The sequence below is a fragment of the Zalophus californianus genome, chromosome 4, assembly GCF_009762305.2.
Source record: "Zalophus californianus isolate mZalCal1 chromosome 4, mZalCal1.pri.v2, whole genome shotgun sequence".
Classification (NCBI taxonomy): Eukaryota; Metazoa; Chordata; class Mammalia; order Carnivora; family Otariidae; genus Zalophus; species Zalophus californianus.
In genome coordinates, this window is record NC_045598.1 from 9,133,252 (window position 1) to 9,150,494 (window position 17,243).

The window sequence follows — 17,243 nt, forward strand, 5'->3', positions numbered from 1 at the left end:
AGAAGCATTTTACTGTTCACTGACCGGAGTCTTAAAGAACATAAAGGAAAGATCCATTTGTGAAAAGAAAGATTGGTACCTGCTTCTAAAAGTTCTCGCTTCTAATGTTTTCTTAGTGTGAGGTATTTATAGTTAATATGACTAGATTTTTTAAAAAAGATTTTATTTATTTATTTGAGAGAAAGAGCAGAGAGAGAGCACATGAGCTTGGGGGGGAGGGTGGCAGAAGGAGACAGAGAAGCAGATTCCCCGCTGAGCTGGGAGCGCAACGTGTGGGACTCGATCCCAGGACCCCAGGATCATAACTTGATCCGAAGGCAGACGCTTAACTGACTGAGCCACCCACGTGCCCCAACATGACTAGATATTAAACAAATGTATCAGAACTTGGTGTTTGCACATGAAGGCTGTCCTCACTGTCACCTGGGGACACTCTGTTCCAACATCTTGTTCCAGCTCTCCTGCCGTCACTGCCCAAGGGAGAGTTGAATCCCTTCTTTGGAGCGGTCTTTTGAGCCAACAGTAAGTTCTTCAGGATATCTGTGTTTGTGGTAAATCTTTGTTTTGAGGACTAAATTTTTTAGGAAGAAATCAGCTAGAACCAGAATGGGTGATCAGGTTGAATAATACCATTTTTGTTTCTCTACCCTTCCTAAAAAGGTAAAGGACTGGTGGTGTTCTGTATCGGTTATATCTGCATATGGGCTCGTGAGCTAACTCAGATGTTAGCTTCTAAGAATTGACAAAATATTGGAAGAAATTTTTGCACATGAGTTTCTGTTTTGTTAAATAAGCCAAATAACAGCATATAGTTTGCGGCATTTTAATGAAAGACTTTTCCTATATTTGTTTTTGAGGATTTGATTTTAAGTGGCAGTGCATACACGGATCGCTTTTTCTTCAAGGTATAATATACTTTTTGCCTCCTGGTTATTCTGAAAAACCTTATGGGATTCAGCAGTCAATTCACATTCATATACTTTAAAACGAAAACTTTGAAAAACTAACTCTTTACCACCTTACTTGGGAAAGCCTGCTTATCACCTTTTTGTCCCTTTGATGAGTCACTTCCCTCCTGTGTAGAGAAGGCCTTCTTAAGGACCATAAAGGAAACTTCTTTTGTTTTTTTGGCTTTAGGCAGTAATATCTTGATGATCTGATTTCCTTAAATCCTAGAAAAACTTTTATCTTGTTACATGCAAGTGATTGTTCTGTAGAATTCCATAAGGGCTGCTTGGAGTGTGTCGCTTGGTGAAGTCTTTGTGATCAGATAAACCTATCTGTGGAGCTCACGTCTCCACAGGCATAGTCAAGCTGAGTTGGTCTAGATGAAGTGAAGAATTACTTTCTTCACCAAAAATCACTTTGCATTTACATTTTCCCTTTAATGTATTTGCATGTGTGAGGTTTGTCTAGTGTGCATTCCAGTGGTTAAAGAACAGGAAATAATCCTGAAATCAAAGCTCATGGAGGGGTTATTTGCCTTTGAGTTCCCCGACTCCAGTGTGTTTGGGATTGTTTTACACAAATCCATGTCTTAATGAGTGCAGGCTTGGATTTTTTACATATGCGTTTCCTTTCATTCTTCTCAACCACAACTCGAGCTTAAACCATAATTTCTGTGTCAGCCTTTCAAAAGCTTTGAGTTAATCTCCTCAAGCCATTGATTTATTTAAACCAACTACAGAGAGGATGTAGAGATGAATCAAGTCAAAGAGCAACAACTACTCTCTAGAGTTTAAATAAACTAAGCAAGGGGGAAGCCTTTTAATGTCGAAATATTTAAATAAGAGCATTTACCTAGCAATTTGCCTTCCAAAAAAATGTGGAAAGTAAGAACTGTTTTCTGGTGTGTTTTGTTTTTTTTTTTTTCCACCATTACTTGTAAATCACTGTACTCAAGATAACTGGGAAGGAGAACAGTGTTACCATCTCCTTTTCAAATGCTGAGATGAGTAAACACATAGGGCAATATGGGCAGGAAACCCGTTCTTCCCCTTCCCCCAACATCCCTGTGAAAGTGGGTCGATGGTGGTGAAGCCCTGCAGATAGGTAGCACAGAGGCTTGGGTCAAGTTTAAAAGTCAGTTATGGAATCATTCGGGTGAAGAAGATTTCCCCTGTTAGCGATGAACTGAAGGTACTAAGTATGTAAGAAAAGCGTGTATTGTTTTCAGTAGAATTACAGAATTTATGTTACTCCGTATTTGCCCTGAATTTTTATGCCCTTGAACAGAAACATACTAGGAATGGCCAGCCTCCTGTGTTTTCCATTTTGTTTTCATTTGCACAGTTACTTAAAGAGATAAGAAATGTAAGCCCAAAGGAGTGACTTCTAGGAAGTGCAGACGCAACCATGGCTTCATTCCATTGGAACCATATTGCTGTAGATACATTTTCTTAGAATAATAAGCCCCTCCCCTTCAGCAAAGCAACAACACACATCATAGGGCCGAGAGGTCTGCTTTCACTGTGTTTGACCTAGACTAAACCACCAACAGTTAGCGTCTTAAGCCAACAGATAATTATATTCCTGCAAGATTGCTGTAGTTTTCAACAGGTGTTGAATTATAAGTAACATCTCTGCAAATAATTACATGTGACAGGAAATGTCATGACCCTGTTACCCTTTTGTTTATGGGATTTGGGGGGCTTGGGAAGTGCCAAGTGTCACAGAGTCTTTGAAGAGCCCAGGAACTAGGGTAGGACTTTCAGGGCTGAGAGTAAAGATGCAGTCACTCCTGTTCCTGCCTTCTAGTTTTATTTTATTTCTTCCCAGGAATCTGTGCCTTCAGCATCCCCAACGGGTACCCCCAAACACAGTATGAGGAAAATGACGAGCACGGAGGACCCGAAGGGAATGTATTCCGAGGGGCTGTTCATGATGCCTCCTGCTGGAATGAGTCTAGGCGGCCTGAGGAGTGAGTCTGTGCCGAGTACCTTGACCAAGCAGCAAGGGCAACAAGCCGCGCCCTCCACCAGCCAGGTTTCTGGTAGTCCAGGTAAAAGAGGAGAAAGAAGCTGCATGAGTGGGGAGTTCATGAGACTGTGGCAGGTGCCTCAGGGGGATGCATCAGAGTGGTAGTGGGTCTTTAGTGATAATCTGATTTTGATGTTGCTTTGGAAAGCTTAAGAATCTTAGGATGTAGATTTTAGCAGTGACTTCCAAAGTACAGGTAAATTAGCAAGACACAGTGTGAATAAAGGGATTTAGATGGTCTTTTAGGACTTTTTCCTTTAGGTCAAGGTAGTTGCCACAAGATGATGATAGTATAACTAGAATGATTCCTGCATCCTTAGACACATCTTTGCAAGTCACTGTCAAGACACTGTTTTCTACTTAATTATTATTCTATTTAATTCTAAAAAAAAAACTCTTAAAAGATATTAGTGTGAATTAGGTAACAACAGAGATACTGTAAGTAACAATTTTGCAAAGACAGGAACCATCCAGTTACTGGTGTTCTTCTCTAGAATTTAAGAATTAGTCATTCCAGATGAGAGCCTGATTTTGGCCTTTTGGGTTTTTTTAAAAATTAAATTATATTGAATTAAATTTTTTGTTTTAATTCTTGTATGTTAACATAGAGTGTTATATTAGTTTCAGGTGTACAATACGGTGATTCAACACTTCTTAATCACCCGGTGCTCATCATGAAGAGTTCTCTCCTTCATCCCCATCACCCATTTCACCCATCCCCCTACCACCTTCCTTCTGATAACCATCAGTTCTCTGTAGTTAAGAGTCTGGTTCTTGGCTTGTCTCTCTCTCTCTCCCTCCCCACCCCCTTTTTTCCTTTGCTTCTTTGTTTTGTTTCTTAAATTCCACAGAGGAATGAGATCATATGGTATTTGTCTTTCTCTGATTGACTTATTTCACTTAGCATAATACTCTCTAGCTCCATCCATGTTGTTGCAAATGACAAGATTTCATTCTTTTTTATGGCTGAGTAATGTTCTGATGTGTGTGTGTGTGTGTGTGTATACCACCTCTTTTTTTTTTTTTAAAGATTTTATTTATTTATTTTTGTATGCGTGAGAGAGAGAGCGCGCGCACAAGCAGGGGGAGTGGCAGAGGGAAGGGAGAAACAGATTCCCCGCTGAGCAGGGAGCCCGACATGGGGCTCGATCCCAGGACCCTGGGTTCATGACCTGAGCTGTAGGCAGACGCTTAACTGACTGAGCCACCCAGGAGCCCTATATACCACTTCTTTATCCATTCATCACTTGATGGATACTTGGACTGCTACCATAATTTGGCTATTGCAAATACTCTATAAACATCTCATGTATCCCTTTGAATTAGTGTTTTTGTATTTGGGAGTAAATACCCAGTAGCGTGATTACTGGATCGTGGAGTAGTTCTATTTTTAATTTTTTGAGGAACCTCCATACTGGTTCCCGAGTGGCTGCACCAGTTTGCATTCCCACTGGCAGTGCAAGAGGGTTCCCCTTTCTCCGAATCCTTGCCAACACCTATTGTTTCCTGTGTTGTTGATTTTAACCATTCTGACATGCATGAGGTGATAGCTCGTAGTTTTGATTTGCATTTCCCTGATGATGAGTGATGTTGAGCATCTTTTCATGTGTCTGTTGGCCATCTGGATATCTTCTTTGGGGAAGTATCTGTTCATGTCTTCTGCCCATCCTTAAGTTGGATTATTTGGGTTTTGTTGAGTTGTAAAAGTTCTTATACTAACCCTTTATCAGGTATGTCATTTGCAATATATTCTCCCATTCAGTAGGTTGCCTTTTAGTTTTGTTGTTTCCTTTGCTGTGCAGAAGCTTTTTATGTTGATGTAGTCTGGCCTTTCTGTTTTGTTTTTAAATTTGTTTTTATTTTTTAATCTTTTTTTATTTAATTTATTTAAGCAGGCTCCATGCCCAGTGCGGAGCCCGACTTGGGGCTTGATCTTATGACCCTGAGATCGTGACCTGAGCTGAAATCGAGTCGGACGCTTAACCGACTGAGCCACCCAGGCGCCCCTATTTTTATTTTTTAATTTAAGTTATCTCTACACCCATCATGGGGCTTGAACTCAGGACCCCAAGATCAAGAGTTGCACGCTCCTCCCACTGAGCCAACCAGGCGCCCCTGGCCTTTTGGTTTTTAAATGTATTCTGGGTAGGTGATGGGTAGGATAAGTTAGAGAGGGAAACAGAATGTGATTCGCCACAAAAATCTGTCCAGTGTGATCAGGCTTTGAGAGATATGGGACACTCACTGAGAAGGCTGTTGCATGTCTTTTGTCCTATGCAAGGACTAATGGTACTAGGTACTACTCCCTGTCGTCCCTTGTGGTACTAGAGGTGACATGAAAGTGGCTTATGGTTGGATTGATGATTAAATGAGATTATCCTAATCATCATTACAGTGCTGGTTGTTGAACACTTATTGTGTGCCGTATATCATGGCATGTTGTTCCATAAATCATTGCATTTCACCCCATAGCACCCCTATAGAGTTTTATTTTTATCCTCATTTTACACCCGAAGAGACAAAGACTGAGAGAGATGAAGTAGCTTAACTTGCCCTGGGTTGTGCAGATAGTAAGTGGCAGAGTTGGACTATGAACTTAGGCAGTTTGACCCCAGAGTCCAAATCCTTAACCTAAGTGATACCGTCTACCAGTCTCTATACGTAATGTGCATGGAGCATGGAGGGGGTGCGCACGTGGTGCCACCTGACACTGGCTGCCTTCTGCCATTGCTGTGAAAACAGTGATGAGTAGGAGGAAGGCCAGCCTTCTGCATAGGTGGATGCCTATGAGAAATGATTTGGGATGTTATAGAGATTGATGGAAAAATCTCTCTCCAGAAAGTATTTCTCTTTCCAATTCGCTGTTTGTTTCTGGAATTTCTTTGTTTGTGATTAAGATGGGATTAAAGCAGTGGTTTTCAAACTGCTCTGTGTGTCCTTAGGGTTCCATGATGACCCTAGGGAATCTCTGAAACCCTTTACCCCCTCCCCTACCCCCTTCTACCAGATCAGTTCCACTTTTGTCTCTTTCACGTATTTATCAAAATAGTAAACGATAACCGCTGTATGTATGTATGTATGTATGTATGTATGTATGTATGTATTTATTTAGTGTGTGTGTGTTTTAATGTGCATTTGTTTGATCATTAATGAGGGTGGATATATTTTCATATACATACTGGGATGAATTTCTTTTTGTAGTAAATTGCGTATCACATTCCTTGCCAATTTTCCTACTCGTGTATTCTTTTCTTACAGATTTTCAAATCTTTATAAAGTGGGGCTATTTCCCTAATATCTGTCAAATATATTCCAGTTTTTTTCCAATTTCTCCTTTGCCTTTTTTGTTCATGATGTCTTGTAGAACTCTTTAATTTCCATATAGCTAGATCCATTGTTACTTTATTTTGTGTGTTCCGCTTCTGTTAACACACTCAGAAACACCTTCCCCATGTTTTATCATCCCATGGGACAAATACCCTTAATTATTTTTTAAAATAAGTCAGAATTATTTTGTTAAGTTCCCCCCCCCCCCCCACATACCTCAAAATTCCCTTTTGGGATTTTGATTGGGATTATATTAAATAAATAGATTAATTTGGTGGAGAATTTATAAATTTACAATTTTATATTAGAATATAAGCTTCATGAGGGAAAAGGTATTTGTATGTTCTGTTCACTGCTGTATCCTAGAATAGTGTCCTGGACTTAGAAAAGTAACTGGCGCAGAGTAGGTATTTTAAAAATATTTGCACAAATGACTTTTCAGTCTGAAGAACTGACATGTGTAGTACGGGCTGAACGCTGATGTTGTAATTTGGCTCTGCCCCTCTGCGTAGGGGATGAGAGAGGCGCCAAGTAGGCCCCTAAATGTGGACACAGTGAGATGTTCTAGAAAAGATGGAATGGGGCAGGAGGAAAGAACAGAGAGGACCCAGCTGAGATCGAGAGGGGAGGGTGATGCCGTAGGTAAAACTGTTCAGATAGCAAAGGGCTTGGCAATTTTGGGGAGACAAAGGCCAGTGAGCCTGAGGCTTCAGGAGCAGGGGCAGAATGGCTTGAGATGAAGTTGGAAAAGTAGGCAGTGGCCTTATGCAGGGTTTTATAAGGATTTAGGGGGAGTTTTACAGAAACAACTTTGGATTAAGCATAATCATTAAAGTGTAGGAGGAAGAGAATGTTACGGTCTCATTTATTTTTTTAAGGATTACTCAGGTATTTTGCGGGCAGAATGATTTTGTGAGGGCCAGAGGGAATGGTGTAGGTGTATGGGAGGGGAGTTTCTGGGGGGCCAGGCAGAATGATGGTGTTTTGGATGAGATCAGTGGTAGCGGAAATGATTACATATTTGTTTGAGAAAAGAATTTCGGTGCTGGAAAACTTTGTAAGCCTTTGGGTTGCGGCCCCCCAAATGAGAGCCCTGTAGGATATCCTTGGGAGGGATGGCTGTCCAATCGTGTCGGTCATAAATCCTTAAGGTTCAGCTCATGTCTCAGGACAGCAACATGCGTGTGACGTGGAAGGGGAGCAGACAGGAAGTGTCTAGCACAGGGAGCGTGACAGGAAGTGTCTAGCACAGGGAGCGTGACAGGGAGGCCGTGGTGCCAGAGTAGAGACTTTGGACACTCAGGTTTTTGAAGTGGACGGTTCTGAACATTTTCCAAAGACAGGAAGAACTTTGTTTAGCTTTTTAGTTTTGTTCAGGGCCGGTCCTTTCTGGGTCTTACTTTCTTCATTCTCTCTCTTTCCTTGGGTCCATGTAGAAGACCACATCTGCCTGCTGGACTGCATTGTCGTGGACCTACAAGACATGGACATCTTTGCTGCCGAGAGACACCCACGAGAGTATTCTAAGGCCTCAGACGACAGCAGTGGAGATCTGGTATTCCCTTCCTATTTCGTGCGGCAGACAGGAGGGAGTCTCCTCACTGAGCCCTGTCGGCTGAAATTGCAGGTGGAAAGGAATTTGGACAAGTGAGTGGTTTACATCTGGATAATAGTCTATCATAGGTAGAATCTTAATCACTTGGAATTCAGTGCCATGAAGGTAAGTCTGGAAGAGAATAGGTGATGTTCACTTATTTCTTCTGTGTGGCAAATGTTTGTTGAGTCCCAGCTGGGTACTAGATGTGAGTCCTACTGTGATGGGAAGGAAAACCTATCTTTATGGAGCTTATGTTGTGTGGATATAGGGCTATAAGAAGGCAAATTAGAAGGTGATTCTAATTTAGAGTTTGACTCAGTGTTATAAACTATGTTACGGGATTGCCCCTGGGGCCTTGGAAACAAAGACGAAGGGGCATGAATGTAGCATGGCCTTTTGGTGGACGTAGGGAGGTGGTGATGGCAGGGAGAGTATTTTGGAAGAGGTGACATTTGGATTATATGTTCCAAGCACAATAGATTCTGGACCTGGTGTTGCTACTTACCCTGGAGCTCCATTTAATCAGAATAACTGTTGAGATGCAGTTCTGCCCATTTTGCTCCATTAAGCAATCTGAAAGTACTCCATAAAGGCTAATGAGCTGACTCTAATTTACCTTTTCATTGGCCTCAAACACAGGGTGCTCATTTCTGCAGATTAGAGCATTGCTTCAGTTGTCATTACTTCCGTGGTATCGTCTGGGAAACGTCTTGAATATAAATGTTCCCAGACCTGATATGAGACCTGCAGAACCTGAGTCTCAGGGCCGAGCCTCAGTACACGTGAGCAAGGTCCCCTGGCGGTGCTCACGCTGGCCTGGCCCATGCGCACAGCTGGGAGCTGCTGCGCCCCAGGGACGATTGCCCCTCCGTTTGGGGCATTCATTTTGGAGAAACAGCAACGCTTGCATTTCAACTACAGGCAAAGATGGGGCGTGGCTGTCAAGTAATGGAAGATGTTCTCGTTTGCCGCATTTTGACAAGCAGTTTCGTTACTTGTGAGGCGTGCGATTTTAATCCGTCTTTGGCCACTCCCTTCGTGGTTCTTGGGTTTGGGCGAGCCATTTAATGCCATTTTTTGTTTCTCTCTGGATTAACGACACCGTGTAGCTGCTCTCTCTCGGATTTTTGCATTTCATTCTTACTTGTTATTTGAGTGCTCCCTGGCTGGCACTCAGTTACACTTGGCATGGGCTCTCTGGTTTTACTGGCCTAGCAGTCTTAGGAGGAGCTTCATTATTTAGAAATGGAATACTTTGTTTTCTTTTCAAGTAATGCTTTCCCCCCCAAAAATGTGCTTTGTTACTCTGATTATGTAAACTTGACTCTCTTCGCTTCCATCAGTGTTTATTTGCAGGTGATTATACTGTTAGCCCCGATAAGGTGGTGGTAACTCAATACGAGATACCCTCTCAGCTGCTTGCACCACAGGTACAGGAAGCTGAGAGGGCGCCGGGTAGTCCTTTCCAGCTTTTTGTGTGGCTTGCATCACTGTTCTTTCTTTACTTGATCATATATAGGTTTTTCTCTGCAAAGTAATTTTTTACATTCCTCTACTTTCAAACCCCGTCCTCTACATACGCAGAGCATGCTATCTGCAGGATCCATGGTGCCCACTTCTCCCCGGGAGGGTAGGGGAAAAGAGCTCTTCAGTGTGGGGACGAGGTATGCTAACCCCTGACCCGGGCGTCTCAACCTTACTCCTGCCCATCTCAGCAGAGACAAGTAACGGATTCAGACTTTATCCTGACGTCCCATCTAGGTTCAGAATGAAACTCTGGTGTTTGCCTGTAGTTATCATGAAATTTGGAGTTAAATGAAGAGACTGCCATTTCTTTATTGCCTCCCCAACTGTAATGTTTAAGCTCTTCCTGAATCTCATGAGATTTTTCCTTATTAATAGATTACTTAGCTAACTCAGATTTGGGGACTTTATAAATGCCTATTTTAAGAGAGAAGGGGCTTTTTGTAGCTGAAGCAGGACACTCAGTTGTGCTCATGTGCTTCCTTTGGAGCCACATGAAATTTTTATTATTGGAATTTGGAAATGAACTGATGGATAATGTAGGCGGGTACATTTTAGCTCTTTCTTACGTTTGGGTGTGAGCTTTGTCAGTGTTAAGTTACTGATTGTTTGCCAAAGTGACTTTTTTTTCTTTCCTCAGAGAAATAAGTCATACTGTGCCAGACATATCTATCCACGGCAACCTCTCCTCAGTCCACTGCTCCCTGGATTTGTACAAATACAAGCTGATCCGCGGTTTATTGGAGAACAACCTCGGAGAGCCCATAGAGGAATTTATGCGGCCTTATGATTTACAAGACCCAAGAATTCACGTGAGTGAGACCTCGTGCTGTCCCATAACTCTTAACTCTTGCAGTCCTAGCTGATGGCCACTTCGTGCGTGGGTCCCTCCAGCTCACCTGCAGAGAGAAATGGAACAAGCAGATTATTGTCTTGGACATATTAACCCCCTTTTCAGATTGGCATTTTCCTCTTGCAGACTGTTCTCAGTGGAGAAGTGTACACGTGCATGTGCTTCCTCATCGATATGGTGAATGTAAGTCTGGAGCTGAAAGATCCAAAAGGAAAAGAAAGTACTGGGTCCTTAGCCAGGTATGACTCTCATGGTACTGGTTTATGCCTAGTGACCGACATGGCTGTAACAGTATTGCAAACAGACACATGTTTCACTTTAGTGAAATTCGCTTTAGCCTAGAGCAGAGGTTGCAGAATGGTGGTTCACGACTGGAGGTGGTCTGCACAGTGCTTTTTGGTTGGTCTACATGGTGCTTGTTCAAAGTTTAAATTCATTGCTTTATCAGTAAAGACAGGTTATTAGGATGTTTCAGTGACCTCCACACCTGATGCTGAAACCGATGCATTGGAAAGAGCTGTGGAAATTATGCAAAACTTTCCCAAGAATCTACTGGCATTGGTTTTGTTTTGGTTTTTTTTTTATGGTGGCACGGTTTAAAAAAATCGTATAGTTGACACACAACGTTATGTTAGTTTCACGTGTACAACATAGTGATTCAGCTTCTCTGTACATTTTGCTGCGCTCACCATGAGCGCAGCCACCATCTGTCACCATAGGACATTATTACAGTACCGTGACTGTATTCCTCATGTTGTACTCTTGATCCCCGTGACTTACTCATTCCGTAACTGGAAGCCTGTACCTCCTGCCCTCCTTTGCCCATTCCCCTCTGCACCCTGAGTCTGCGGGTGTTTTAGAAGTATTGAACTCCAGAACCACAGTTGTGGAAGCTCCTAATGCTGCTAATGGTACCAATGGTATCTGCAGTGTGGTATATCCGTACACGTGCTGGGAGAGACAGAAGGGCCACCGCAGTTGTACCGTAGTTGCCTGGGGTGGAGTAAGGGGTACGGCTTCAGTGGAAAAAGTTGTATCATAATACATTCCTAACATAATCTTGCTGCCGTGCTGTGTCATCAGCAGCTTAAAAAATAATAATAAATAAAAACTGCCGGGGTGGGGGCAAAAGGAGGTGACAGACATGCAGACACAGCAGTGATTGAGAAAAATGAAGACGTTTTTCTCCTGATGCTGTGTATCCCTGGTGGCCCTCAGGCTGTGGGCCTCAGACAGGCCCTCAGACCTGTGGCCGTGGTCACTGTGGCTGACAGGGCAGCCAGCATCTCGACGTGCCAGTGAGAAAGACGAGAGTCCTGGAGTGGTCTTGAATGGCACTTAAAGGTGTCGCACACCTCACAGAGTTAGAGCATGGTCCCACAAAGTGCAGAGGGGTCCGAAGTACAGGCTGGGGGTTGTCTGAGTAGGGGAGACCCAGTGCTAATCGGGGAGCGGCCCTGCTCACTGCCTTCTCGGCCAACATTTAAAAATTGGGAGACTTAACATCAAAAGTTTGGATTTCAGCCTCTTTTAAGAGTCAAAGCTTTTTTTGACAATACTGGGCCCATGTGTTCACTGAGGAGCAACTTGGGCTGCCTTTAGATACGGCGTGTTTTGCTTGGTGACTGACTTCGTGTATCACTTGCACGGTCTGGGTGGACCAAGAATTTGTGATTACTGGTGTGGAACCTTGAAGACTGCATTGTGTTTTCACACCTGATAACCTTTTCATTTTGATCTCTTGACAATCGTGAGGTTTGTCAGATATGACTTCTATTTTCCAGATGGAATTTTTAATCTAGTGTAAGATCATATGGCTGGAAAAGTGGTTCAATATTTGAAAATAGGACTTCAAAGTCTAGAAATTTCCCTACTGAAACACTCCTTTCTTTTTCTTCTTTGTCTTTCCCTCGAGAATCCATCCTGGCCTATAACTAACTCAGTTGAATCAATGGTGTAATGAAGCTTGTGTCCCAGATTGTCTTGTAAGCCAGCAGTTTTTTCCCCCCCTGGTGACTAGCTGTGCCCTTAGTTTTTTACAAAATGGAATAATTCTGTACAGAATGTCATGATGGTACTGAATAAATTATGAATTGCACGTTGCAGCTTTTTCTGTTGTTAAAAAAAAAAAGGCAGTATCAAATGTGCTTCCTCTTGGTGGATCAGTTGCATTATTTCTCTATATGAAGAGTGTTATTTGTTCTGGTTGCTTCCAGGAAGCTATAGTTGTTAAATAAAAATTTGGCAGACTCTGGAGAGAGAATCCTGCAGGCAGGCTAGGAGTTGACAGATGAAGGTCTAAAGGGACCCTTCACATCCCTCAGGGATTGTTACACATATATAGCCTTCTCAGACTTGAGATGAGAAAGGAGAATGCTAATGCACCCAGAGTATAGTAGATAACGTTATTCCTCATGGAATTCCTGTGGACAAGATCATCTTCCTGGAAATGAAAAGTAAGAGGGCACAATGACACTAAATCCTTCTTGAGGAGTCTGTTAACAAAATCAGGTGAAAGTTATTCTCCTTCATAAAACTCAGGTGTACTTATGATTTTGTTCTGTTGTCTTGAACTTAATTTTGTGAAATGGAAGAGTTTAATATCTTGTCTGCTTTCTCCCTTTTAGATTCGACTTCAAGAAATGTAAACTGCTCTATGAAAGCTTTTCCAACCAAACCAAGTCCGTTAACTTGGTTTCCCATTCCATGATGGCTTTTGACACCCGCTATGCTGGACAGAAGGCCTGTCCTGGCATGACAAACGTATTCAGCTGTATTTTTCAGCCTTCCAGGAACAGCAGCACTACCCAAGGATCCATTCAGATGGAGCTGCATTACAGGTAATGGATCCAGACCCTGACTCTGCATTTCTTTATCAAGAAACTTCCTTTTGTGGCCAGTGGGCCAAGGCTCTGTCAGCTGTAGAACATCACAGGACTGAGGAGTCACTGAAAAGATAAATAGAAAATGGCTCACCAGTGCTGCTCACAGTGTATTAAGTTAGGATTCCTAACACCTTGCAGTTGCATTTATTGGCCAAAAGATGTCTCTGTTGCCTTAAAAAAAGTTTAGAATTAGACCAGAGTCTTAAACTCAACCTCCCTGTAGACTGTTCTAATATGTAAAGTGAATTGAGGCAGGAAGAAAGGACTCTTGTTTAAGGGGAAAGAAGACGTTTGGTCTATAGAATTTATAGGAAGGAAGTTTTGACTTGTATTATAGATTTATCTACACACATCTTGCTAATCCACTTCTCCATTTAAAAGGGTGTTAGCCTCTTTGGACTAGATTATGTTTTTCTTCCTGGTATTATGCTAGGAAGTGGTGTGTGTGTAATGAGTGTATGTTTTGGAATCGTACAGATCTGGGCTCAAAACCTTGATCTGCCACCTTCTAGCTATGTGTCCTAGGACAAGTTCAGCCACTTTGACCTACAATTTTCTCCTCTATAAGATAGAAGAGGATGACTGTACCCACCTCACACGGTGGAGGCAGTAATTAAATAAGTAATTCTGACCTGTTGCTTGGCACAGATGGTAGCTCTTATTATTATTACTGATGTAGCTGGTGTTATTTATGATATACTACTGTAAGGTTTTAGGGCTAAGTGAGGATATGCCTGAAAACTGTGAAAAATTAGATTTGATCTAAAATCCTTCAATGCAAATCCAAAAGGAGACCTTTGGAAGCAATGTCAGTTCTGTTCTATTAGTGCTTAATGTTACCAGATATGCTGTAAATACAAACTAGTAAGTAAGAAGGCTGGGAAAAACTTCATGGGAAAAAAAGACCAAGATTATTCTTGTGTTCATATACTTGAATGTACTTGATATTTCAGTGTGCTGCACAGTGACTTCTCAGGGTTGAGATTTCTTTTAGCGAGAGGTTGTGGTCCCTCTCCATATGCCTTTAGGAAGTCTAGCAAAGTAGACAGACCTTTTCCTGAACTTTTTGGATGTTCAGAAATGAGAGTGCTCATTGCCTCTTACTGAGCCCTTCCAGGAGCCAGGCATTCTCCCTGCTTTTATACTTAAATCCTCCTGGCAAGTCTGCAAAGTGGGTGACTTCTGCCCAATTTTATAGTTGCAGCAATAGAAGCTAGAAGGGCATTGAGTACCTCTCTAAGGTCACACAGTGGTTGAGTGAAGTGGTCAGGACTCGCACCAGGGCCTTTGATTTCAGCGCCCACGTCCCTTCGGATAGTCCTCAGGTGTGGCCACTGCGTGTCTAGTGATCTGGCTGACTGCAGTCGGATGCTAGGCTGGCTGTGATTTGCGGTTCTTTTGTTTGAAGATGTTTATCTGAGCAGGAGGCTTCCATATATTTGGTCCTTCTGCAGAAACAATTTCTTTTTGGGTTTGCTATATTATTATTGATCTAGCTTCCTAATCTATCAGCTAGTTGTCTCACCAATCCCATTTTTAATATACAAGGAGCCTTGAAATATTACTCTGTTTATATACTGGAGGTGTATAATTTCTTGGAGCCAAATGGTAAAGTCTTACCTTAGCTCTTGTGAACAGAGGTACCATTGTGAGTGAGAGGGGGTTAATATGTTCTCTTGATTGGAACTTTTGAACGCTTTCTGTGTCTCAAGAAGAATTGCTCTTCTGTTGGGATTTTGTGTGTCAAATATAAATCACTTCACAGTGTTTAAAGGCTTGAAATATTTTCCAGAAAAGGGTATCAGACATACTTTGACTTTTCAGTTAGTGCATAACTCTGACGATCTATGTTCAAAATGGGGTGGAAAAATTTTACTGAGGGCAACATTTTTTCTCTTAATACAAAAGAGTAAAGTGTTTCTGTGAAAAATGCTGTGTCTGTATGAGGGAGACATGCATCACTGTGCCCTTTCTCTAGAGGCAGTGAGCCAGGTTTAGGAGAAACAAGAGACTAGAGAAGCCAGACTTAAAAACATCTGAGAATCAGCTTTTGCTGAATAGGAGCCCCTTTTGGGGGAGGTAACCAGGTACGGGTAGTAGCTGGAGCCCCAGAGTCACTTTTGGGCTCACAGAACAAAGCTTAACCCAGAAAACCATATAAAAGTGTCCTGAGCCCACTTTCCTTCTGTCCTACCCATTTCTGCCCACTCATATTCTGGTGGGGCCACACCAGGGTTTGAGACTAGGCTTGGGGTCCCCCTTGGGTTTTTACCTCAAATAGAGAATTTGGGGTAATAGGGCCTACAAAACCAGTATTGTCTCTCTTCCTCCCCCAACTCCACTTCCGGGGTGCATGGGGTTATACCCACGTATAAATGTCATCTTATTTGTCCTCCTTCTCAAGCCAAAGATCTGCGCTCTCAGGTCAGGTCCAGCTGGAGAATTAGTACTAGTATGCACACTTGATGTTTGTAAAGAAGTGATCGCCAAAACATCAAAGAAAGGGTGCCTCACTGATCTTGAAATAGCCTGTAGGGAAGGCACCTAACATTTACCAAAGACACACCTGTTATCTCTTACAGTGTTCATATTTCTCGTTTTGTAAGTGAGGAAATAGGCTCAGAGAAGGTAGGCGACTTATCCAAGGTAACACAACTGTAAGTGACTGGATTTGAGCCTATGCTCTTTCTACTGCTCCAGGATTTCTCAGCTTTGGCACTGTTGATGTTTTAGGTTAAATACTTCCTTGTTGGGGGGCTGTCCTGTCTTTTGCGGGATGTTTAGTAGGATCCTTGGCCTCTGCTCACTAGATGCCCATAGCAAACTATGCCCCCAACCCGTGTTGTGACAAACACAGATGTCTCCAGACATTGCCAGAAGTCTCCTGGGGGACAAAAATCACTCCTGGTTGAGAACTGCTGTATGACACTATACTGCTTTCTTACAGCATAAAAATATGATTAGCTTTTGAAAACGTACACTGAATATCTTACTAAACCAATGTTTAGAGTTCATTGATACCCAGAGTGGTCAATTTAAAAAATACTGGAAAACACCTGCCCATGCAGAGTAGTATACTTGCAAGTTAATAAAACACATTTCTCTTTCCCTGTTTTTGGTTTTATTTTTTAAATCTTTTTCCTTGCAGATCTACAAAGGATTCGTCCTGTTTTACGGTAGTTCTCAACAATTTGCGTGTGTTCCTCATATTTGACTGGCTGCTGCTAGTCCATGATTTTCTTCACACTCCCAGCGATATTAAGAAACAGACTAATGTTACTACTTCTCGCCACCGTAACTCTAGCAGCGAATCTGCCGTAGTCCCCAAAACTGTGAAAAGTGGAGTAGTTACCAAGCGGTCTTCTCTTCCTGTGTCTACTGAAAGGCACCTGGAGGTCAAGGTCAATGTAACAGGTGAGCATATGTAGGTGTGAGTCACTGATTCTCAGTATGCATGTTAGGCTCAATATGTATCTTCTAGGATGATTTTTCTATCACCTCTGTATTTTGATGTGAGCACTTAACACATTTGCATACAGACCAAGAGACCAACAAGTGTCGAAATTCTTGACCTCCATTTTCTGGTGTGAACTGCTGGCTCCCACCCAGGCTGCAGGGTTCTGGGCCCTCTGCTCCGCCTGTCCGTGGCACGCCCAGCTTGAGTACTGCCTGGCCAGTGGTCTTTTCCCCAAGTGTTAAATCTGGCTTCAATTTTCTGTTTGATCTTCAGTGCTCCAACAGATGTTCCTTACTGAGTTTAGGCAAATCTGATGTGTGAAAATCTGTTTAAAGATAAATAAGTGAGGGGATCGTTATTTTCTTTACAAAAAGAATATGTTCCTTTACAAACAGATATACTGTGGTTTTTGTTAACTAGCAAACTCCCCTGGTAGATCTGTATGTATTTGTGTGTCTGTTGTGTTTGTGATGTAGCCCAACAACTGCTCAGTGGTTTGGAAGAAACTGGCCAGCACAGTGCGCTTTAAACGGATTTAGTTTCAAAAGTTCAGTCTAACCATGGGTTTTGATGAAAATGAAAAGTAAATTTGCCATGTACAAACGAGTAGAAAACTGTCTG

At 42.3% G+C, this 17,243-nt stretch overlaps 1 protein-coding gene across 6 annotated transcripts in view; it reads left to right on the plus strand.

The window, feature by feature from the left end:
* The window catches only part of VPS13D (vacuolar protein sorting 13 homolog D), a 243,972-nt gene that overhangs the window by 59,589 nt on the left and 167,140 nt on the right, over window positions 1–17,243 (plus strand). For all 6 annotated transcript variants that reach the window (XM_027598088.2, XM_027598452.2, XM_027598171.2 and 3 more), the window contains 6 exons: window positions 2,779–3,001; window positions 7,743–7,953; window positions 10,068–10,239; window positions 10,407–10,519; window positions 12,908–13,120; window positions 16,314–16,579. In XM_027598088.2, coding sequence (XP_027453889.2) covers window positions 2,779–3,001; window positions 7,743–7,953; window positions 10,068–10,239; window positions 10,407–10,519; window positions 12,908–13,120; window positions 16,314–16,579 — 1,198 coding nt within the window. The remainder of the gene's footprint in view (window positions 1–2,778; window positions 3,002–7,742; window positions 7,954–10,067; window positions 10,240–10,406; window positions 10,520–12,907; window positions 13,121–16,313; window positions 16,580–17,243) is intronic.